The 22,317-nt window shown below is 38.5% G+C and overlaps 2 protein-coding genes across 4 annotated transcripts in view; one reads left to right on the top strand and one right to left on the bottom strand.

The window, feature by feature from the left end:
• The window catches only part of LOC144018079 (uncharacterized), a 2,879-nt gene extending 594 nt beyond the window's left edge, over positions 1–2,285 (top strand). The window contains exons 2-3 of one of the 2 annotated variants that reach the window (XM_077520212.1): positions 419–1,226; positions 2,070–2,285. In XM_077520212.1, coding sequence (XP_077376338.1) covers positions 690–1,226; positions 2,070–2,165 — 633 coding nt within the window. In that variant the 5' untranslated portion in view covers positions 419–689 and the 3' untranslated portion in view covers positions 2,166–2,285. Of the gene's footprint in view, positions 1–155; positions 1,227–2,069 lie in introns of those variants that run through there. The other variant, XM_077520213.1, reaches the window with a different exon arrangement.
• Positions 2,173–22,317, bottom strand: LOC144018076 (aminopeptidase N-like). Of its 2 annotated transcripts, XM_077520209.1 has the most exons (23): positions 22,177–22,317; positions 17,875–17,984; positions 17,694–17,791; positions 17,298–17,629; positions 17,072–17,214; positions 14,847–14,986; positions 14,607–14,733; positions 12,877–13,031; positions 11,792–11,905; positions 11,456–11,599; positions 10,215–10,280; positions 10,084–10,149; positions 9,833–10,008; positions 8,179–8,255; positions 7,950–8,083; positions 7,788–7,843; positions 6,659–6,806; positions 6,461–6,552; positions 5,432–5,542; positions 5,179–5,346; positions 4,128–4,268; positions 3,369–3,450; positions 2,173–3,175 (listed from the first exon to the last, which is right to left on the bottom strand). In XM_077520209.1, the coding sequence occupies exons 2-23, from the start codon at positions 17,894–17,896 to the stop codon at positions 3,023–3,025; spliced, it is 2,745 nt and encodes a 914-aa protein (XP_077376335.1). In that variant the 5' UTR covers positions 17,897–17,984; positions 22,177–22,317; the 3' UTR covers positions 2,173–3,022. The 2 variants fall into 2 exon arrangements, with proteins under 2 accessions (XP_077376335.1, XP_077376334.1); XM_077520208.1 differs by having other exon boundaries at positions 17,298–17,984.

Below are 22,317 nucleotides of genomic sequence, written 5' to 3'. Positions count from 1 at the left end.
AAGTAATTTTTCTACTTGCTGTCGCCTGATGATGACATCACCCGTGTTGAGGAACGGCCAATCATGGCTCACTTGTTTTCCGTGTTTGGTCAGTAAACTGAGCCATGATTGGTTGTTATCTACTTCCTCAATACAGGTGATGTCATCATCAGTCGACAACAAGTAGAAAAAAATACTTTTTAAAGGTATTAATTGTACATGAAAAATAACGAAGTTATCGACAAAATATTAACTTTTTACTGCTGAAAATGACTCAATGGGTCAAGTATCCCTGGAAGAAAAAAAAAGTTGCATTTTGTGGAAAAGTGACATTTTTGAGCTCACACTGACACATTGTTTAATATTTTTATTTTATTTTAGAAGAAACACAGGTGGTTAGTTTTGTTTGTTAGTTTGTAATTTTATTTCATGTTGACAGTTTTCGCAAGAATTGAAGCGCAACTGTGTTGCGTCTTCAGGAGTCTGGAGGTGTGAACGCATTCTCATTTTATGACTCCGTCTTGCTGGCACCTCATCCCAGGAGCTGGAATCTTTCCCACGGGACCCCCCGGCTGAGGTGCGAGGCCCTGATCTTGTCTCGGAGGTCTCCGAAAAGGTGCAACCTCGCACCTTCCGCCAACATATATGGAGCCAGCCTTCCCCGGCTGTCCTCACAATTGCTGCAGCAGAGCGCTTGAAAAACGTCAGACATGGAGGCTTCATTCCAGCTCCTCGACAATTTCTCCCTGGAGGGTCTCCTGGACAAGTCCTACCCGCTCTACGATCCGGACCCCGGCTACTTCAGCGCGGGCCTGTCGCCCACCTCCTCCGAGGACTCCTTCTCGCCCAACCTGGCCTTGGACTCCTTCTTCCTCGGCAGTCCAGCTCCCGTCAAGAAATCCCGATCCAGGTACCCGGGCAAGAAGCGTCAGACGGCCAGCGAGCGCGAGAAGCTGAGGATGAGGGACCTGACCAAGGCTCTGCACCAGCTGAGGTCCTACCTGCCGCCCTCGGGGGGCCAGACCCTCACCAAGATCCAGACCCTGCACCTGGCCGCGCGCTACATCGCCTTCCTGTCGGCCCAGCTGGGTCTCAGCGAGGAGGTCCTGGAGCACAGGAGGAGGAGCGGGAGGAGGAGGAGACCCTCGGAGCCAGCGCAGACCCTCAGCCAGTTCCTGGGTCAGCGAGAAGAATCCGGCGAGCAGGCCAACGCCAACCGGATCTTCGACCGCGACTACGGCTGTCAAGTATGTATGCCGAGATTTTTCCATGTGGTTTCAAAACTTCTAACCAGTTTTTCATTCTGAATATTAACAAATGAATCTGAACTCGGGATGGATTTTTGCATGAAAATGTGTCACATTCAGTAGAAAGATGACATGTTTGATTTGGGCTTGATTTCAAACCGTCTGTTTTTTCCATTGTGAAAAATGATTTAAATACAGTAATGTTCTCAAACCTTAGTTTAGTTCTAAATTCAGTTATTTATTTAAATTAATTATGTTTTAATATGTTTTAAATATTTCAATACAATAATGTTCTCAAACCTTAGTTATGTTTTCAATTAAATTATTTGTTTAAATTAAATTAATTATGCTTTAAATATTTCAATACAGTCATGTTCTCAAACCTTTGTTTAGTTGATGAGTAAAAATAAATTGTTGAATTTTGTAGCTATTTAATAGATATACAGTATATAGATAATATTTCAATGTGAAATATTAACTTTATCCCTGCATAATATGATTGTATTTTATTATTGATTTATATTATTTTATTAGGAGGGTCTTGTACTAAATTACATGGGGAAATATCTATTTGGCTGACTTTCAAGCATGACATTTTTTTTGTGTCCAATATTTTATAAAAAAAATATATATATATATATATATGACTGAATATGAAACACTTTTTTTTTTTTTTTTGTAATCATTTATTTGGAATTTAGTAGATTTTTATTTTTTATTTTTTACAAATGGGGTGTTTAATTTAGAAGAAAATGGTCATATTTGTGGGCTTATTTTTAAACACTTTTCTTCATTGTTAAACATGATGAAGACTAATATGACAAACTTCTCTCATCCTTTCAGTTTCCAAGCAACGTGTCCTTCGACGACGCTCAGCAGTGCTGGTTGCCGCAGCAACAGCTTCACGACTTCTCGGGACAATGCTGGGAAACAAGATGACTCGACTTTCATTGCAACAATGAACTTTACTTTGTTGTTTGTTATATTATAAATATGTTTTTTGTACATATGTATATTTATTGTTTTTGTAAACATTGAGAATAAACTTTATTTATCATGACAGAAGTGTCGACTGTGCTGCCTGTTTTGAAATGAAAAATGTGCATTCAAAAGTGCTTGTCTGTAAGTAATATAACGCAAGTACACATTGAGTTCCTCCACGTATCGACTTGGTTCACAAGCCCTTCATCTGACCATTCATGTGGATTTTAAACAAGAAGGGCCAAAAAATGCCTTGTGAAAATTAAACTGCACTACAAAAACTAGCCACCAGAGGGTGCTAGAACTGCACAAATGGAAATCAACCCGACTTTTTTTTTTTTTTTTTTTAAACAGGTGCTGCTTTTAATATCGTGACAAGACACCGACGATATATTGTGGCAGTTTTAACATCGCAATATCACAATATTACCGTTATGGTTACATCCCTAGTAAGCAATACTGCCTTTGACCACACAGCCTGTTATTTCAAACTTTAAAAAAAAATAAAGTATTTTGTGATTATTTTGTGATATTGCTACTTTCCAAATACAAAACCAGATTCTAAGGAAGAAAAAAAAAATCATTTTGAGATTGCACAATAGCATTAAAAGGTTTTCGGATACACTTTTGTACCAAATCATTGCAGATGTTGATTTTTTTTTTTTTTTTGCACCGTCAGCGGTTCTAACCTTCTAAAAAGCCGCCATTTGAGAACACACAGACAAAAAGGTGTGTGCTGTATAACAACACGGTGCATCCTGATGATTATAACGTGAAAAAGAGAGAAGAGACTTATTCCTGACGTCTTCCCCCCTTCACATGGACTCCTTCGAGAACCAGTCCAGTACTGGGCCTTTGTTCTCCGTCACCCATTTGATCTGGGCAGAAGTCCTCTCCATGGCCTGTTCCAGCGCCATGGTGGCCGAGCCAAAACCCACCGCCTGGTTGTCCTCTTTGAATCTTTGCAGCTGTTAACATGAACAAGAATAGGCTTGATGAGCCAATGAATTGTTGAAGTGAGTTGATTAGTTTCATTCGGACAAAAAAAAAAAAAAAAGTATTGCTTCGCTGCCCTCTTGTGGCATGTTTGCACAAGTATCTGTACTTCTACTTGAACAGAGAGGGTGTGAGTACTTTTGCAACCTGTGCTTTTCCATGTACCTGCTGCAGCTCAACCTCTGTGGAGAATCGCATGGTGACTCCCCTGATGAGCGAGGTGAAGCCAAACGATCCTTTGCCATAGCTAAAAGGCACAAACACAACGTGTACAAATAACTGCTATGGAAAGTGTCAAAACAAGCCAAAATGCGTTACATTTTTTTTTTTTTTCTTGGACTGTCATACAAGTTTAAAAACATGTATGATGTGGGGGGGGGGAGTAACATTGTGTAAATGCAATTATTCTCTTTTATAATTGAATCTGACATTTTATTCCAAATAAATATGAAATTATTTTCTTTTCTATTTTTTTTCTTTCATAAGATTTTTTTTTTTCTTGAAAAATCTTAGGCTATTTATACTGATTAAATAAATCAGATCTTGTAATTATTATTATTATTTTTAAATGATAAAATATTTATCTTTATCTTTTAGGGTGATTGTATTTTTTTGACTTATTTTTTTTTATCTTTGGAAAAAAAAAACACATGCTTTGAAATCTTAAGAAAATTATAACATCTTGAAAAATAATGCGTAACCCATAATATTCTGAATTTTCTTTAAAAAAAAATCTAACAAAAAAACTATATACACACCTAGAAACAGCTTTTTTTCCCTCAAGAAGAAATTATAAAAAAAAAAAAAAAAAAGTAAAAACCATTTGAAAAACAACATTTTTAATTGCCACGCCATAAACACTGTAAAACATAAAAACGAGTGCAAAAAGAAGCGAAGCCATAGACAATAAAGTCACGCACTCACTCTTGGTAAAGTTGCTTCCAGCGTGCTCTGATAAAGTTCCAGGCCAGAGGCATGCCCACAACGTTGTGGGCCACACCCACGATGCTGGATGTGGCATCTTGCTTGCGGATTTTAGTCGGGTCCAACGTGTACTCGAGATACCTGACGCCAACACACAATTGCATTGAAATTACTGCTAGGATTATTCATTAATCATCAGAATCATGGCAGTAATTATTTGGGGTGGGAACGATACGATACGCAATTCAAGACTCAAGATTAACGATTATCTCACGATATGACCATACCACGATAATCGAAATATTGCTCGGGTAATAAATCCACGAAAATCTATGATAAAACTAATAAAAAAATTAAATTAATAATAATAATAAAAATAACAATAATAATACATAATACATTAAATAATTATAAAATAAATAAATATAAATAATAAATAATAATAAATAATATCAAAAATAATAAAAAAATAATTCATATTATAATATAATATATATAATATATAAATAGATATAAACATATAAATAAAAAAATAATAAAAATACAAATAAATAATAATAATAATAATAATAATAATAAAAGTTCATATTATAATAAAAATAATTAAATATATATATAACAAATACATAATATATAAATATATATAAAAATATAAATTAAAAAAATTATAAAAATTAAAATAATAATAATACATATAATAATAATAATCATCATCATCATCATCATCATCATCATTTTAAAAAGTAAGCTCATGAGTCTTCTTCGCCTGAAGACTTCCGTCCATTTCCCCGCCACTCTTGTGAGGCACGCCCCCTAGTGGCCCGCCAAGTAATTGCTCAATAAGTAATGGACAATGGGAGTCGTTACAGTGGCTGTATATTAACTACAAATATTGCAATACTTGCGTCGACGTATCGATAAACTATCGGGAGACAAAGTATCATGATTTATCACGATATCGATATATCGTCACACTCCAAGTAATTATAGTCCTTCCTTCCATCCATCCATTGTGGATATTAAAAAGTCGTGTTCAAAAGTCATGACGTACCTGTTGAGCAGCCAAGGCACTTTGGTGCAGGACAAGGCGGCCCTGAGCCTGGAGGCCTCGGACGCCAGCGTGGCGTTCTTGAACATCCTCCAGACAAAGTCCCACTCGTCGGCGCCGCCCAGTGACACGGCGCTGCAGTACACCGTGCTTTTCAAGTGGGGCTGGATCCTGCTCCGTGCATACACAGTTACGGCATTTGAGACGGGCGACGGTTGGCACGGACGTCAAGTCGGAGCGCATTTGCCATCCTTACGGGTTGCGCGCCGGATGGTCCATCCAGCGCTTGAACCAACTTCTGATGAGCTCCCTGCAGGCCGGCACGCCCACCGAGCAAGCCATCGCAATGGCGTTGATCTGATTGTACCTGACGGGCGGGACGGTTTCAATTTGACGTTTGTTTGACCGGCACATGAACTGCCTCATTGGTAACATCAATACCAAAACGTCATTCAAATAAGTCCATTGCAATGACATAAAATACTTTTAATTAAATGTTATAAATATACATGAAATACAATTGGCAGTGATTAGAAGCTATATAATGGTAGATTAAAATAAAAAAATTAAAAGAAAAAAATACATAAAATTAATTTGAATGCAATTAAATTAATTTGAATAAAACAGAATATAGAGTATAGAGTTAAGTTCATAAATATAAATGTCCAAAACTCGAATTCAGTTGATTTCAAATAAATATAATTAATTTGATTTGAATTTGGCAATTAAATGCAAATCATTTGAATTGAATCAATCATTAAATACATTCATCATAATGGTCGATTAAAATACATAAATAAAAAGGAAAAAAAAGTGTTTGAATTAAACTCAATAAAACATCTGAATAATAGTAATAAGCAAATAAAATGAATTTAATAAATAATATTAACTTGAGTGCAATTCAATTAATTTGAATAAAACAGAATGCAAATATTTAATGCTCAAAAATATAAGTACCAAAAAGTGTTTGAATTAACTTGAATTCAGTTGATTTCAAATGAATAAAATTAATTTGATTTATATTCAGTAATTAAAATGTGAATTTAAACAATCAGAAAATACATCTCGTTTCAATGAAATTAATTATTTAACTGGAATTAAATTAAATTAAAATAACATTAAGAGTTAAATACGTTTCAATAAAATACATTGGCCAACTTGTGCAAGCCACGCCCACTCTGCGTTGGCCTTTTTTCAACCTGAGGTGATGCAATACATCAGGTAAGAGCATCAAAAAAAGTTTTACACCATAAAACAAATAAATAATTTTCTGTTTTCCTCTTACTGGTTGCTGATGCCTTCAGGTACCGTCGTCCAAGTGTGCGTCATCTTCTTGAAGTACTCAAAAAGAGGTTGGACGAGCTTCCTGATGTACGCCTGCGTGGAAAAGCTGCAATCATTCCGCGCTCATTTGAAGTGGACATTCTGGACTGTGAACGAGTTCAAATCCAGCAGCATTTTTTATTTATTTTTTTTAATGAACCTGTAAGGGTCCGTAAACTTCGGTGCGGTCGAACATGAGGTAGTAGAAGTTGAGGTTGCCCAACGCCGACTGCCACGGGATGTATTGCGTCTCCCTGGACAAGTACTTGGTGGTCCTCAGGGCTAACGTGATGTCCACCATTTTGGCTCTAAAATGAAGTTACAGCTCATTCACATTCAAGTCACAACAAATGTCAAAATTTAGCAGTAATAATTTTAATGATAATGCATAATATTTGTGAAGACTGGGGTCAAGTTGTATTTTGCAAATTTTAAAAATGTGCAGAATTTCACAAGTTACTTCATGTTAAAGATTAGATTGCTCTTAATAAAATGGCAACATCACCAACATCTAAACAAATGCAATTATGCCATCTAGTGGCAGAAACATCTTTTTAATTTTAACTCAATGTTGTTAATTATTATGAAGTTACTGTGTCAATGACTAAAAGCCATATTTCTATTAGTTTAACATTTTTTTTCCATTTTTATGTTTACAAGAGTATGAAAACTTAGGGGGAAAATGATTGTACATTTTATTGTACATTTGGAACGGATATAAAATTTGTGATGAACTCATTCACTCCCAGCCATTTTCACTGAAGCAACACCATTCGCTCACAGAATACTGGATTTTGACTCATTTTTCCAGGCTCACAGAATATTGTGTTCTATTGCTATAAAAAAAAATTGAAAAAAAAGTCAGTGGAAAGAAATTATATTTCCATTTGTTACCATTTTGCAGCAGGGAAGCAGCTTTTTGCAACATGGAACTGGTTGATTGATCTCTTACACTCTGCTGCCACCTGCTGGCCGTTTTTAACCATTACTTCAAGCATTCTTTTCAGTTCTGAGGCTGCGTCAAAGCCTTCTGTATGCTTGAGCATAAAAAAAAAAAAAACATAAAAACCTACATAAAATACGTCTTTGGGAACTTGGTATCATTCAAAATAGAACGTATTTATACGTTTTTGGGAGCGAATAAGCTAATCGTGAGTTAACTATTGAAGTCATGCGATTAATTATGATAACAAAATATTAACTCACCTATATGATTACACTTAATAATAATAAAAATAATAATAATAACAATAATAATAATAATAATAATAACTGTATACAGTTGTTACCGTGCCAGGTTGAAGGCGTCATCAATAAGCTGCGCTCGGTTTATCATGGTAATGGTCTGCAGGAAAAGAAAACACAGCTCGGAATCATATCGCTGGCGTCGGGCCGATGCAACAAAAATGGAGATTGTATAACAAGCCAGTCAATGAATGTACACGACTCACCAGATGGTTTGTTTCCAGCACGGCGAGCAGGCGATTCCAGTTGTCCGTGTCATAGTTGACCCTGAAGTAGCCCGACATGTTGGTGTTGGCCAGCACCCAGTTCGGTCCCGAGGCTCTCATTTGAGGGTGCGTGTCTGGTGAAAGTGGTACGGGGCGGGGGGGGGGAGTCACAAAAACAAAACAAAACAAAAAACACTAGAAAAGTCAAAACACTAGAACGGAGAAGTACCTGTCTTGTGGAGAAGCCAGTACTGTTGCTGCTCAACGCCAGTCTTCATCCATTTAATGGGCACAAACCACGTATAGCTGTGAGGGGTTGGAGGGGACAAAAACATTTTTATTTTTTTTATTTTTTTAAGTTTTGGTGTAAAGTCAGAAAAAAATCGTCATGACCAATCCAATGCTCTTTTCTTTGCATCTTCCTGTTCTCATTTAAAAGTCAACCCTTTTTCAGAGTTAATTTTGTTGTTGTTGTTTGATGCTTAGCTAACTTTGCTCTCGCAAGATGAATTCACAGTTTACAAAATCTTGTACCACTCCCGCAGATTACCGCCAGTGGTTCGGACCAATCACAGAGCGACATTGTGTTTGGGGGCGGGGTTATGCAACTGTGACGAAAACCAGGAAGCCGGCGCCGACGCCGGGGCTAACAAACAAACAAACCTAACATGGACGAATGGACGCGACAATTAATTCTGTTCTCGCAGAATTACTCACCGTTTCGTGTTGAATGTTGAACAGCGAGGCGTGCTTTTCACATGACGTCGCTCCTATGGTGTTTTTTAAATATTGTGCACAATACACTTAAAAAAAAAAAATTAAAAAAACTAATACTAAAGCTAAAACTAAACTAAAACTAAGCATTTACTAACTAAGCAATTACTCAAATTAATAAAAACTAACAAAACCACCATGAAAACTTATTAAAACTAAATATAAAAAAAATCAAAACTCAAAACAAAATCTAACTAAAATAAAAAATTCCCAAACTTTGATATCCCTGTGAGTGAAAGTGTGTCACACAGAAACGACATCATCTAGCAGCTGCCAATAGAAAAGCACCTTCAGATCACGTCGCTCCCATGGTGGATTTTACAATATTGTGCACAAGTAAGACACATTTTAAAAACAAATCAAAAAAACTAAAACTAAACTAAAACTAAGCATTTTTTAAATAACTAAATCTAATAAAAACTAACAGAACCACCACGAAAACTAATTAAAACTAACTAAATTTCCAAAACAAATCTCAAAACTCAAATGAAAAATTCCCAAACTATGATATCCCTGTGAGTGAGTTGAGTTTATTGTTTTAGAGCAGGTGTGTCCAAACTTTTTCCTCTGAGGGCCACATACAGAAAAATAGAAAGCTGCAAAGGCCACTTTGATTTTTTTTAAAAAGTTATTTATTAACACATTCATTGCCAGACCAGCAAAAAAAAAAAAAAAAAAAAAAGCATAATTTGACGTCTTTTTCCGTCAATGGCAGTGAATGAGTTAAACATGGTAAAAATCAATGAAGCAATTATAAAAAACTGAATAATTAGCTGCAAATTTGTGTCTTTGCGTAGCTAGAAATGTTTAATACACCTTCTTTATTTATGTATGTATTTATTTATTTATTTATTTTAAACAGCTTTAAAAAATTGTTTTTAGTTATTTGCCGCGGGCCGCCAAAAAAATGTATGGCGGGCCGCAAATGGCCCCCGGGCCATAGTTTGGACACCCCTGTTTTAGAGACAGCAGAACATCATGATTTCTATTCCATAGTTTGATTCAAATGTTGCTTTTACCGTTATGACTATTCGGCACATGTTGTTTTTATGGTAATGATTCCTTTATGGTTGTGGTGCAAAGTTTACGCTGGTGGTGTTTGACCCTACTTGAACTGCGAGGGCCTGTCCACCACCGACTCGGGATCCAGCAGGAAGTGCTTCTGGGCGACGCGTCCCGTCTTGGTGTCGATGCTCACCACCGGGAAGCCCATCTGCAGAGTCCAGCGGTGCATGATGTCGTGGATCGTGCACGGGATACGTAAGCTCGGCGTGTCCTCCACCGCCTGGAAAAAAAGAAAGAAGGACGCAGTCAGCTGAGAAGGAAGTTGGGAAACAACCCAAAGCGGTCCGACGAAAACCTTTTGGAGGTGGTCCCACAAGTCTCGGTACACGGTGCAGCCGAAGGCGAAGGTGTTGAGGTAAGACTAAAAGCGAGAGAATGCTTCGTAATTCCGTCGGGACGCGGCGGCCATTTTGTCGTGATACTCACGCTGAGTCCTTTGGCGAACACCGGTTCACCCACAAACCCGGACAGCATCCTTAGGACCGCCGCCCCCTGAAAGGTTGGAGATAACAGTTAAACCCATTTTTGAACAATAATATCTTCTATGCAGCCACACTAGTCTAAACATGCATTCTGGTGAACTCATTTACTCCCAATAACGTATAAACACGTTTTTTTTTTAATGTTCTAAGTGTCCCAAAGACGTATTTATACGTTTTTTGTTGTTGTTGTTGTTGTTTTTTTTATGCTAGAGCATACAGAAGGCTTTGACGCAGCCTCTCGGAACGGTTGCAGAAATGGTAGTTATTACACAAACTGCCAGCAGGTGGCAGCAGAGCAAAGGAGATCAACCAGGGCCATGTAGAAAAAAAGCTCAATTACTTTATTTAAAATAGATTTGTGAAAACCGATGAAACTTTGCTCTCTTCTAATGCTAATTGCTGCAAAACGGAAACAGATAGAAACATACTTTTTTTTCCTGATGAAAGAAGAGACTTTAATCTTTCTTTTGGTAGATTCCATGCTTTCATAGCAATTGAACACAATATTCTGTGGGCCTTGCAAAATCAGTCAAAATTCAGTAAAACAGCCGGGAGCGAACGGGATTGCGCAATGTGAAAATGGCGGCGAGTGAATGAGTTAATATTACGTCAGCAAAATCCAGCCATTTTTATCCATCTCAGGGGGCGGCCATTTTGCCATTTGCCGTCGACCGAAGATGACATAAATGTTGCAAACAACCAATCACAGTGCAGCTTCAGAAAAACAGGTGAGCTGTTATTGGTCATTGCTTGCGGGCCCTGATTGATGTCATCTTCAGTCGACAGCAAATGGCAAAATGGCCGCCCCCTGAGATGGATTAAAATCGGCTGGATTTTGCTTCATAACTCGTTTTTTTTCCTCAAATGTAATATTAAATCAGAATGTCATGTTTCGATTTGTGAGGTCGAAGGTTATAATAGTTTTGGAATTTTCATTGTAGCTAGTTTGTATTTCGTTTGGAGTTTTTTTTTTTTTTTTTTTTTTTTTAGGTTTAATTATTTTTCAGTGTGGTTCTGTTAGTTTTTATGACTTTTAGTTACTTAAAAAAAATGCTTACTTCCAACACTTTCATTCCGGCTGACGGCAGTGGTTGTTTATGAAGTATTTTATATATGACGTTACGGGCAGTTGCAACATCCATTCAAACAACGTTCGCTCTAAATCACAGATCGTTGAGTGCCCACCTTGCTGTAGGAGATGGTGTTGAATATCTCGCTGATCTGAGCGGGTGTGTTCACCTCGTCCTCTCGCCGGGAAAGCGGGTGAGAGGAAGCCAGGGCGTCCAGACTCAACACATGCTGGACGTCGTCCAGAATGATTTGGTCTTTCTGCGACACAATCATGTTGAAGTTGCAAGTTTCCACCTTTTCTGTGATGATTTTGGAGGTCCGACGACGTCTTAGCCACCATTCTAGCGTTGTGGATCCCGCCAGCGAGTGTGTGCGAAACAGCAAGCACACACTTGCCGGAGAGATCCAGCCCACTGTAAAAAAAAAAAAAAAAGGAGTCGTTTCTCTTACAATGTTCCAAGTTGGCTCGGCATAGTCCGCTCCCAGGTACTCCACGTAGGACGCGAAGCCCTCGTTGAGCCACAGATCGTTCCACCAGCACATGGTCACCAGGTTGCCGAACCACTAAACAAAACACAAGCAAAGCTCTCACTTTGGAGGCTACAATATAGAGCCGGGGGTCTAAAACTTGCAGGGTCCAGGAGAGAAATCCTCCAAGGTCCCCAAATTTGCAAAGAAAAAAGGCAAAAAGGAATAAAAATTCAGATTATTTATTTATTTTTTTTGGTAAAGATATTAGGGATGTAACGATAATGGCAATATCGTGATATCATGATATTAAAACTGCCACAATATGTCGTCTACATCTATTTAAAAAAAAAACAAACAAAACAGTCAGATTGATTTCCACTTCCACCCTTCTGGTGGCTAATTTTTTAGGGCAGTTTAATTTTCATGAGGCATGTTTTTGCCCTTCTATGTTTAAAATCCAAAATATTTGATTATTAATTTATTTAATATTTATAATATTTACAAAATATTTTTGTACATGTACAAAAAACACAATATTGTGGATTCTTATTTTTTTTTAAAGTATGAGCTAATTTATTTTTATTTTTTTGTGTATCACCAACCTCCCCACAATATCGTGATAATTCTTTATAACCTTTATATCGTATCGTGATAAAAGATTTGAGAATATTTTATTTTATTTTTTTTTTCAATAAAATGATGGAAGAGAGCCCCATTTTAACCAGTAAATTCACAGATTAGTTAAAGTATTGCTTTGTTGCCATCTGGTGGCATTTTGGTGCCATGGAATTATGCAGAAGTGAGTTGAGGAGCTTGATTTTGACCATAATAGTGCTTTGCCGCCATTTTCTGGCCGCCATCTTTTTACTCATTGATTCTCACTAGTTCACTCGTTTTCTCAATTCTTGAAGAAAATATTTCTATTAATAACAAGCCTTTTGTTCAAATTGGATTGATGTTATTATATGTTCAAATGAAAATTAAAAACATTTGAATTCTCCTAAAGCTATATGCAGAAAATGATTTGGGTCGAAGAAACGGGAACCCCCCCCAAAATTGCCGACCATGTGCGCCAGCTCGTGTGCGATGACGGAGGCCACTCGTTGTTTGTTCCCTGCCGAGGATCTGTCCGGGTCGTACAGTAGCGCCGTCTCCCTGTAGGTGACCAGGCCCCAGTTCTCCATGGCGCCGGCGTGGAAGTCGGGCAAAGCCACCTGATCTGGAAAGGATCACGACATTCGCACAAATAAGATTTAAAAAAACAAAAAACAAAAAACAAAAAACACTGCTTCAAGATTGTAATTGTTGTCTACCCCGTGTTCTGGTATATTACTGATATTTTCTGCATGAACTGATAATTGTGGGAATATTTTGTTTTCCCTTTAATCACGAAACTAATATTTAGCTTTAGCACCGCCGCTTCTGAGAACCGCTTCAATCTTTATCAAGATGTTTTTACAGAATAAATGAAAGACTGCACTATTTATCGTTACAGATGCGTGTTTAGCCCATTTTTGGGGGGTGCTTCAGCTTACTTTTACCAGGATATGTGAAAAGTTTCTTACCTTTGCTTATACCGCTTAAAACCAGCACATTATTTTCATTACTAGTCTGCTTTTTTTGCTCCTTAATCATGTTGCTACTTGCTAATGAGAGAAACAAGTGTTAATATTAACGTCTCTATTGTGCTGCTATTGGCTAGCTTACTAACATATATGGCGAGCTGGCATGCGTGTGCGTCTACACACACAAAAAATAAAAATAAAAATATATATTTTAGTGTACACCTATCAAAGAGGTTTTTGTTCATCTGGATGTGCTACGGGTGCCACACAATTTTCGTAGCCGTAGGACAATCGTAGCGGGACAGGGATCCGTTTAACCTATGTAGGGGGCGCTACGGAGCCATTTTTCTGTTATCATGTATGGCGGCTTTAAAATGTCAAATTTTTCGCCAGGCCCGATCTGCGTGTAAAGTTTGGTGAGTTTTCGTTCACGTTTAGTGTCTGAAAAATGTGATTGTTTGCGGAAAGGAATAATAACAAATAGGGGTGTGAATTGCCTAGTACCTGACGATTCGATTCGTATCACGATTCAAAGGTCACGATTCGATTCGATACCGATTAATCCCGATACGAATTTATAAGTCGATTGTTGCGATTTTTTTTCATTCAAATTTAGAAAATACTAATCAGTAAGCTTGTAGAGTGTAAGATTTATATGAAAATGTATTATTTATTTATCTGGAATTTCAGTCTTATACAGGTTGTAATCTGTTTCATGTTTGAACAGCATTAAAATAAAATATTAAGGCTTAATGTTCCGTTCATATAACATTCTTCCATGCTCAAGGTGTGAATCCTTAAAAAAAAAAAAAAAAAAAAAAATCGATTCTGCCGATTATTGAATCGATTCGAGAATCGCGCGATGTAGTATCGCGATATATCGGCGAATCGATTTTTTTTAACACCCCTAATAACAAAGAACAATAATAATAATAATAAGAAGAAGAAGAAGAAGAAGAAGAAAAATAATTCCTTCAGCAACAATAGGGACCTTGCAGCGGTCGCTGCTCGGCCCTAAAAAAAAAGTAGCCTCATGGAGTAAGTGATGGACATAAGATTGTTTTTCAGCAAACAAAAGCTCCATTTTGAAGTCTTTGCATTAAAGACGAAATGTAAAAAGGCAGACACAAACTGTGCTAAAGTTAATTTGTTTTGTTAATATGTTTCATACGATGTGTCTGCACTTCACCCATACACAGACTTGTACGTGCATTATTTTGCTTACGCACCCGACTTGGGGAGCGGGTAGCGTGCGTTGTAGTAGTGCTCGTAAAACTGCAGAATTGGCCCCGTCACGTTGAGCGCGTAGTTGCCGTGCCCGTCGTCAATGGCCTTTCTCCGAGCCCACACCCTCACCTGACAAATATAAACATCCACGGTACCGTACATTTGGAATCCAGAGCTTGACTTTTCCCATTTTTCTATCATTCGCAAGCATTTTTTTTCTCTTCAGTCAAAGAGCTTCTTACCTGTACGTCCTTCCTTTGGTTGGACTCGACGTAGGTGAAGTCGCTGACGATGAAGGCCAGCAGATATGTGGACATCTTCGCCGTGGGCTCAAATTTTGTAACGCGGACCGCCGCGCCGTCCATGACCGCATCGCTGACATCTGCAGGGGACAGTCGGACAATTTTCCTGCTCCTCAATTTCTGGGTTTTTGGTCACGCGGCGCATTTCAAACACTTGAACTAGGAGCTTCTTTTTTTTTTTTGAAGAAGTGTTCTTGTGTTTTGAATGTTCTTGGGGACACCTCAGGTCACATGATCCCTTTACATTTAGGCTTGACTGATGGGTATGAGCATTATATTTAGTCTTTTGTTTAGGGATAGACCGATTATCGGCCGGGCCGATTATCGGTGCCGATATTTGGCATTTTGTCAAATATCGACATCGGCCATTTTTTGAATCTGAAGGCCGATAAAGCTGGTATCTCACTGAGCAGTGAATACTTGTGAATGTAACGAATTTGTGGTTTTCATCAGGAATTTTAAGATATTCAGTCAGTTTTTATTTATCGTAAACACATTTGGAACATATTCAGACAATTTCTCACTGCGAAGATCTTTTGTAACGTTTTACGAACCCGAATAAAAACCCCAAATTAGCTATATTATTAGCTCTATTAGCATGCATTTGTCACTCCGTGAGATATGGGGAACTTTTCATTTATGGGTCTATTTAAATTTCCACTTTATTGGAGGGAAAGAAAAAAAAACTGAACTCCTTACACTTTTTATTTTTAAAAATTAAATCAAGAAATTATGTTGAAATTTTAGAAAACTTGGGAAGCTATTTACTTGCTTTTTTATTATTATTATTATTATTATTATTATTATAATTTTAATTTAGCTTAACCCATGCTAATGACCCTGGAAGCGCTGCAATTTTTGTTAACAAATTGTCAATATTGTTTATATATATATATATTTGTTCTATTATATTGCAAATTGAATATCGGCTTGAAATATCGGTTATCGGTCTCCTTGTTTACGAATAATCTGTCTCGGTATCGGCCTTGAAAAAACCATATCGGTCTATCACTACTTTTGTTTGCGTTAAATAATTTCACTACTGAATATGGTCATTTATGTTATGAGTCCAAAATTGTGTACATGTTGGATGAATGGTGTTTTACGGTCCTCTCAAGTTCAAAGCGGCACTTTCAATTAACTCAATCAACTATTTCCTGCGTTGTTCATTGTATGGTCAAAGGACTGCTTTTTATGTAGCGCTTTTTAACTACACCATCTGGTGGCCAAAGTGCTTTACAATGCCTCACATTCACACGCCGGTGGTCGACTGCTGCCATGCCAAGTTCCACTGGGAGCAAATCGGAGTTCAGTGACTTGCTCAAGCACACTTTGACATTGTCACCAGGGGCCGAGGATCGAACCCACAACCTCATGCCTGCCGCCCCACCGTTCCGAGTTCGTTCTAGGACCGAACAATTGCAATCAATTAGGGGTGTGGATTGCCTCGTACCTGACGATTCGATCCGTATCACGATTCATAGGTCGCGATTCGATTCGATACCGATTAATCCCGATATGAATTTACGCGTCGATTGTGATTTTTTTTTTTTTTTTACTCAAATTTGGAAAATACCATTCAGTAAACTTATACACTGTAAAGATTTGTATGAAAATGTATTATTTATTGATCTGAAACTTCAGTTTTATAACTGTGAGTCGCTGTATTTAACAAACAGGTTGTAACCTTTTTCATGTAATAACAGCATTGAAATAAAATATTAAGGCTTAATGTTCCATTAATATAACATTCTTCCATGCTCAAGGTGTGAAAGTTAGACGTTTTGTTGAATATTTTTCCATCAAAAAAATGGATGTTAAAAAATCGATTCGGCTGCCTACTGAATCGATTCAAGAATTGCGTGCTGTAGTATCGCGATATATTGCCGAATCGATTTTTTTTTTTTTAACACCCCTACTATCAATTATTCCTGGCAGCTTTGGTTTCCAAACAGAAAGTTGCAATACTTTATTTGTCCTCGACCCCTTAGTAGAATTGTAGAGATGAAACACTATTTTCCCAAACTTCTTATGTAAGATGATGTGTAAATATGCCAGGAGCCATTAGACTACGTCAACCTTTCAGTTCCAGGACCTACAAGTACGAAAGAAAAGGAAATTCATGGCGAAATGCCGCTGCTATATGAGAAAACCCATTTTCGAACCTAATTCCCGGGCGTTCGACAGCGCCACTTTGTCCCGGTCGTGGACGATGGTGACGTTGAAGACGGCTTTCATGGCTGGTTCATCGAAGCATGGGAAGGCTTTCCGGGCATATGTGGCTTGCATCTGAGAGGTGGCAACCACTCTGAAATAGTAAATGACTTCAATCCAGACACTGGTGAAGAAAAATAAATAAATCACTCGGAAGTTCCCATCCGGGAAACTTACCTCTTCACGCCATCCTCCAAGTATTCACTCCTATAGAATCCTTCCAGGTCGTCGGCCAGTTCTCCCCGGAACTCGGTGCGCAAGACGTAGGATGCCCCCTCTTGAAGGTTGCCGCTGAGCTGGAGGACCAGGTACTCCGTCTTTGACACCAGCCAAGACTTGCGCACCGCCGGCACCCGGGCTCCCGACAGGCCGCTCAGCAAGGCGTGGCGCCCGTCGAAGGTGGTGAAGTTGAGCTTGTTGGCGTGGATGAGGACCAGGTCGGTGGACCGGAGGCAAGCGAAGACCACATCCGAGCGCCCGGTGAAGACGAAGAGGCCGTCTGCGTCGGGCTTCAATCGAGGCCACAGTGTCACATTGTAGGAGGCGGGCACCAGTGAGGACGGAAGCCTGTACCGGTCCCACGGATCTGTCGAGGCTACGGGGGTCGGATCGGGGGTGTCGCCGCGGGCCTCCGCTTGGTCTCCGGATCCGCTTCGATTCTTGGCCCGCTCCTTGTCGTAGGCGATAGACAGAGCTAGGATAGTCACCAGAGCGGTCGCAGCTAACAAAAGTAGAGCAAGTCCCACGTTCTTACTGATGTAGTAGACCTTCGCCATGATCAGGAAGGCCGGTGAAAAGTCCCAGGCTTTTGTTTCACTTTGCCAAGTTCACGTTGCTCCTGAGGTCACGGCCTACGCGTGATACCTGTGAGGGGATGGATGGAAAGACGAAAAGCATTGCTTCTCACAACTGAGTCACAAATTACAAAAAATAAAATAAAAATACTGAACTGAAAGATACTTGAAGATTCTAAAGTAGTAAATGTGGGCAGACACGACATTCTGATGTGTCAGTGAACAACTCCAGCATAAATATTGAAAAATAATCAGGCCACACCCAACCCGGTGTGACAACAAATGACAACATCCCCACCCAGACTCACTTCAAACAGTTTACACACAAAAAAAAACAAAACAAAAAACCCTGTCCGATTTTGTGACCTTAGGTTCTATTTCGTCCCTCTCGACCTCCAGGTGCTGAAACCAACATAGATTTTTTATTTATTTATTTTATTTGTTTTATCTTCAAATGTACAGAACAAATTAAGTTAGTACATTGTTAAACATTATATAGAAAAATATAACAAGCTTAGAAATCGCAAAAACAACACAAAATACAGACAAGAAAGAAAAGAAGGAAATAAAAAAAGGAAATGAAGAAAATAAAGAAAATGAAAGAAAGAAAGAAACCCAAAAACGTGTAAATATGTTTTTTTATACTTTGTCCTTCATTCCCCAAAACGTATTTATACGTTTTGTTGTTTTTTTAATGCAAGAACAGACAGAAGGCTTTGATGTATCTTCTGATATGAAGAGGTGGCTTAAAGCAATGGTAGTTATTACAAAAAAACGACCAGCAGGTGGCAGCAGAGTATAAGAGATTAGCCAGTATCATGTTGCAATAAGCTCTTTTTGTGAATGAATATTGATGAAACTTAACTGTATTCTAATGCTAATTGCTGCAAAATGGAAACAGATACAAATATTTTTTTTTCCCTGATGAAAGAAAAGATGCACATTTTTCTTTTGGTGGGTTCCATGTTTTTATAGCAATAGAACACAATAATTTGTGGGCCTTGCAAAATCAGTCAAAATCCAGTAAAACAGCCAAGAGCGAAGGGGTTGCTTCACTGAAAATGGCTGCGAGTGAATGAGTTAAAAACCTTTATGCGCCCTTTAGATAGAAAGGCACTATGTAATTTAGAGGTTTCTGGGCTTGGGGTAAGACTCTGGTTTTGTAACCATGTGGATGGCAAGAGGTGTTTAGTTAGTGCTAGATTTCACTTTGATTTATCTTTCTTTTCTTTGACCTTTCCTCTGGTCTCCTGACCTTCTGAACTTCATGACTCTGGCGAGACTCTGAAGTATCCGTTTAAGGTGAAGGGTAATGGGATTTTTAGTAGATTTTAGGTGAATTAATGAGTACAAATTTACACGTATTCACACGCAAGCGCACACACACAAACACATTAAAAAAAAGAAAAAGAAAGAAAGGCACTATGTAGCTTAAAAAATCCATATTAGAGGAGCCTACTATCCAATTACACATATGCATATTTGTATTTGTCGTACTTGACTGCGTTTCCCTCATTTGCCTGCAGTGTGAGCATCTGTGCAGATGTTTCCCAGGCAACATCCAGCACGATGTCATCATGTCATGTTCACACCGCGCACCGGTAAGCAGCCAGTGATAATCTAAAAAAGAAGTTCCCAAGGGGGGGTCGACTGCATGCACGCTCACAAAAAAACGTCCACACAATACTTTTGTATCCATATTTGTATCATTTGCTAGCATGTACTTATTTGATTGATTCCAGTTGCCAAAAAAACAAAAACTTCAATTTCGCTGACGCAGATTCACAAGTCCACAAGTGAGGTTCCCACAGATGACTCGGCAACTTTTACCACCGCAGAGCTGGCGGGAGAACACGATGAGCTGTGGCGATAAATGCTGGAAAGTTGTTTATTTATAATGAAAAAAAAAAAAAAAGCAGGAAAAGTGAGTGTTGTTAACAGTCATCACTTCATGTTTAAGGTTTTCTCATGATTGCTTGTTTACATTCAGTGTTAGTGCATAATATACACGTATGTCAACACTATGAAAACGGGTGATAACGTGTTCACAAATGTGAACATATTCCAATACTGTTAAAATGTAAATATGTTAGGGTTTGTTTTTTTTAGGGTGTGTGCAAGGGAGTGGAGGTAGTCCAACTCTCTATCTAATAAAAGCGGAAATAATATTAGGGATGTTGTTAATATTGCCTGTGGGTTGAAAAGTTTAGGAAACTCTTTTAGTATATGCAGGGAAAACAGTGCACACAAAGTTAATAGCCATTAGAAAATGAACATTCTTTTCCAAAACGGACCGCACAGCTCGTTACACTTGGTACACAAGTGATGTTTCCACTTTTAAAGAAAACAATGTGCACACCACCTTGAGCCTAATCCATTTTGACATTTATTTTGGCTCGTCTCTTTTTACAAACACTCTCCTGCAGAGGACATCAAGGAAACTTACGAGCACTCTGCGGTGAAATATCGACAACATCCCCAAAGCTACTTAGTTGCAACATCTGGAATGCGAGCTTGCAGCCCGAAACAAGGCCCACAAAAACGTGGGAAGTTGTAAGCGTAGCGGATGTTGGGATCAATAAGTCATTTTTTTTGTGTGTGTGTGTGTTGTTAATGCACCCACCTATGTAATTATACAGTAAGATGCACATGTGTGTAGCTTCAAAACAAAAATCCTGTGCATCCTGGGAATGGTTTTGTGTGACTACTCATGATTGACAATAGACATGCCTGTCAAGTTTCATGTTGTGAAAGTGAAACATGTTGGATTCTCAAAAAGAATTTATGAGTTTGTCTTAGGAGGACGCCTGGAAATGGCCAACATAAAATAGCCACTTCCAACCAAAAATTGAAAAATTCTTTTCTTTTTCCAGGAATGGGTCCTTTAGACTTTTTGTGTAGGTGTACTCATGAGAGATTATTTTCACAGTGAAAAAAAAGTTGTGACTTGCCTTTTTTTTTTTTTTTTTTTTTGCAGGTCTGGAAAAGGCAAAAATGAACCTACCTCATCTACCGTGAGGTCAGTTTGACGGTTCGCGATGAAGCCAAATCACATTATAAAATCTCAACACATTTCTAGTGACGTCGCTTGGCTTAGCTCATGTCGAAGCAGAATTTTGCCATCGTGCGCACTTCATTAACTGTAGTGGCAATGATTCAACAGAGTACGTCTTCCCATCTAGAAACCACAGATTGTTCATTTTTCTAAACTGCTTGTCAAGAGTGTGAGCTGGAGCTGAAGCCGTCCCAGTTGGCTTCGGGCAAGAGGCGGGGTACAGCCTGTTGGACTGGTAGCCAGCCAATCACGAGGGCGCATGTAGACAAACGTTTACGCTTCCACCAAATCAATTAATCGAGCATGCATATTTTGGGAAAATGAGGGAAAAGTGAAGAAAATCCACATAAGCACGGGAAGAACATGAACTTCGCACACGAGTGCACGAGCTCAGAATAGAATTCTGAACTTCGAAAGCAAAAGCAGATGTGTTAAAATCCGACAATGCTTCATGTAAAATATACAAATGAGGAAGGAAGGCATGAAAGAATAGGAAGTTATAAATGAGGCAGGGATGCAAAGAAGGAAATAAGGATGGCATGAAATGTGGAATGGGAAGAAGGATGATGTGGGAAGGTCTTCAATGAATCTGAGTATCCACAACATAGATTCAAACCTGGAAACCTCAGAACTGTGAGGCCGACATGCTAACCACTAATCCAACGTGCTGCCAAAACCACAAGATGATAAAACGGAAAACTATTCACACTTGGACAACACAGAATAGTCTGTGTCTGCAGAGTGACACTGCCACTTTGTGACATTTTCCAGCTTGTATACAATGCGATATTAATTAGTTTTATTGTTTGTAATTTACTGAGCAGCCAGAACATTCCCGCAAGTTAAGTTCTATTTCAAGTTCCGTGACACTTTTTTTTTTTTCTTTTTGCCATCCCTGGTACCTCCATGTTGTTGGATACAATTTTGGATTGAACTCCATTTTTGAGGTTTGTCTCAGTAGATTAAGATGTCAAAGACAGTCAATGCTGCTGGACAGAAAAAAAAAGAAAAAAAAATTCTGGTATGTCAAAAAAACTACAAAGAGCTTTAGATCTTTGCATCTTAAGTGTTCAACCATCACAAACTGTTTGGTTTTTTTTAAAATAAATTTTCTATATTTTCCTGTTGAAAAATGCAGCATTACATGCAATATAGCACCCAAGAAAATCCATGCCAAAAGCAATTTTCCGCATTTTGCTGTACATACCAGCGTCTGTACGAGTACGTCCACTGCTTGCTTGCGTTCGTGCATGCGTGCGTGCAGGATCTGGAATGAGCCCCGGCTGATGGGAAACAGTCTGCAAGGGTGGAGTCGACGAGAGCTACCGCAGGTTTTCCTAGAGGGATG

This window comes from Festucalex cinctus, chromosome 4 (assembly GCF_051991245.1).
Source record: "Festucalex cinctus isolate MCC-2025b chromosome 4, RoL_Fcin_1.0, whole genome shotgun sequence".
Lineage (NCBI taxonomy): Eukaryota > Metazoa > Chordata > Actinopteri > Syngnathiformes > Syngnathidae > Festucalex > Festucalex cinctus.
Note: the sequence above shows the minus strand (reverse complement) of the source record. Positions and strands in the feature narration are given on the sequence as shown.

Coding starts and splice junctions, on each gene's coding strand:
- LOC144018076 (XM_077520208.1), bottom strand. CDS start 17,896: ATGGCGAAGGTCTACTACATCAGTAAGAACGTGGGACTTGCTCTACTT. Junction 8,084..8,178: donor CTGGCTTCTCCACAAGACAG/GTACTTCTCCGT, acceptor CACTTTCACCAG/ACACGCACCCTCAAATGAGA. Junction 4,269..5,178: donor GTGCCTTGGCTGCTCAACAG/GTACGTCATGAC, acceptor TGTTGGCGTCAG/GTATCTCGAGTACACGTTGG.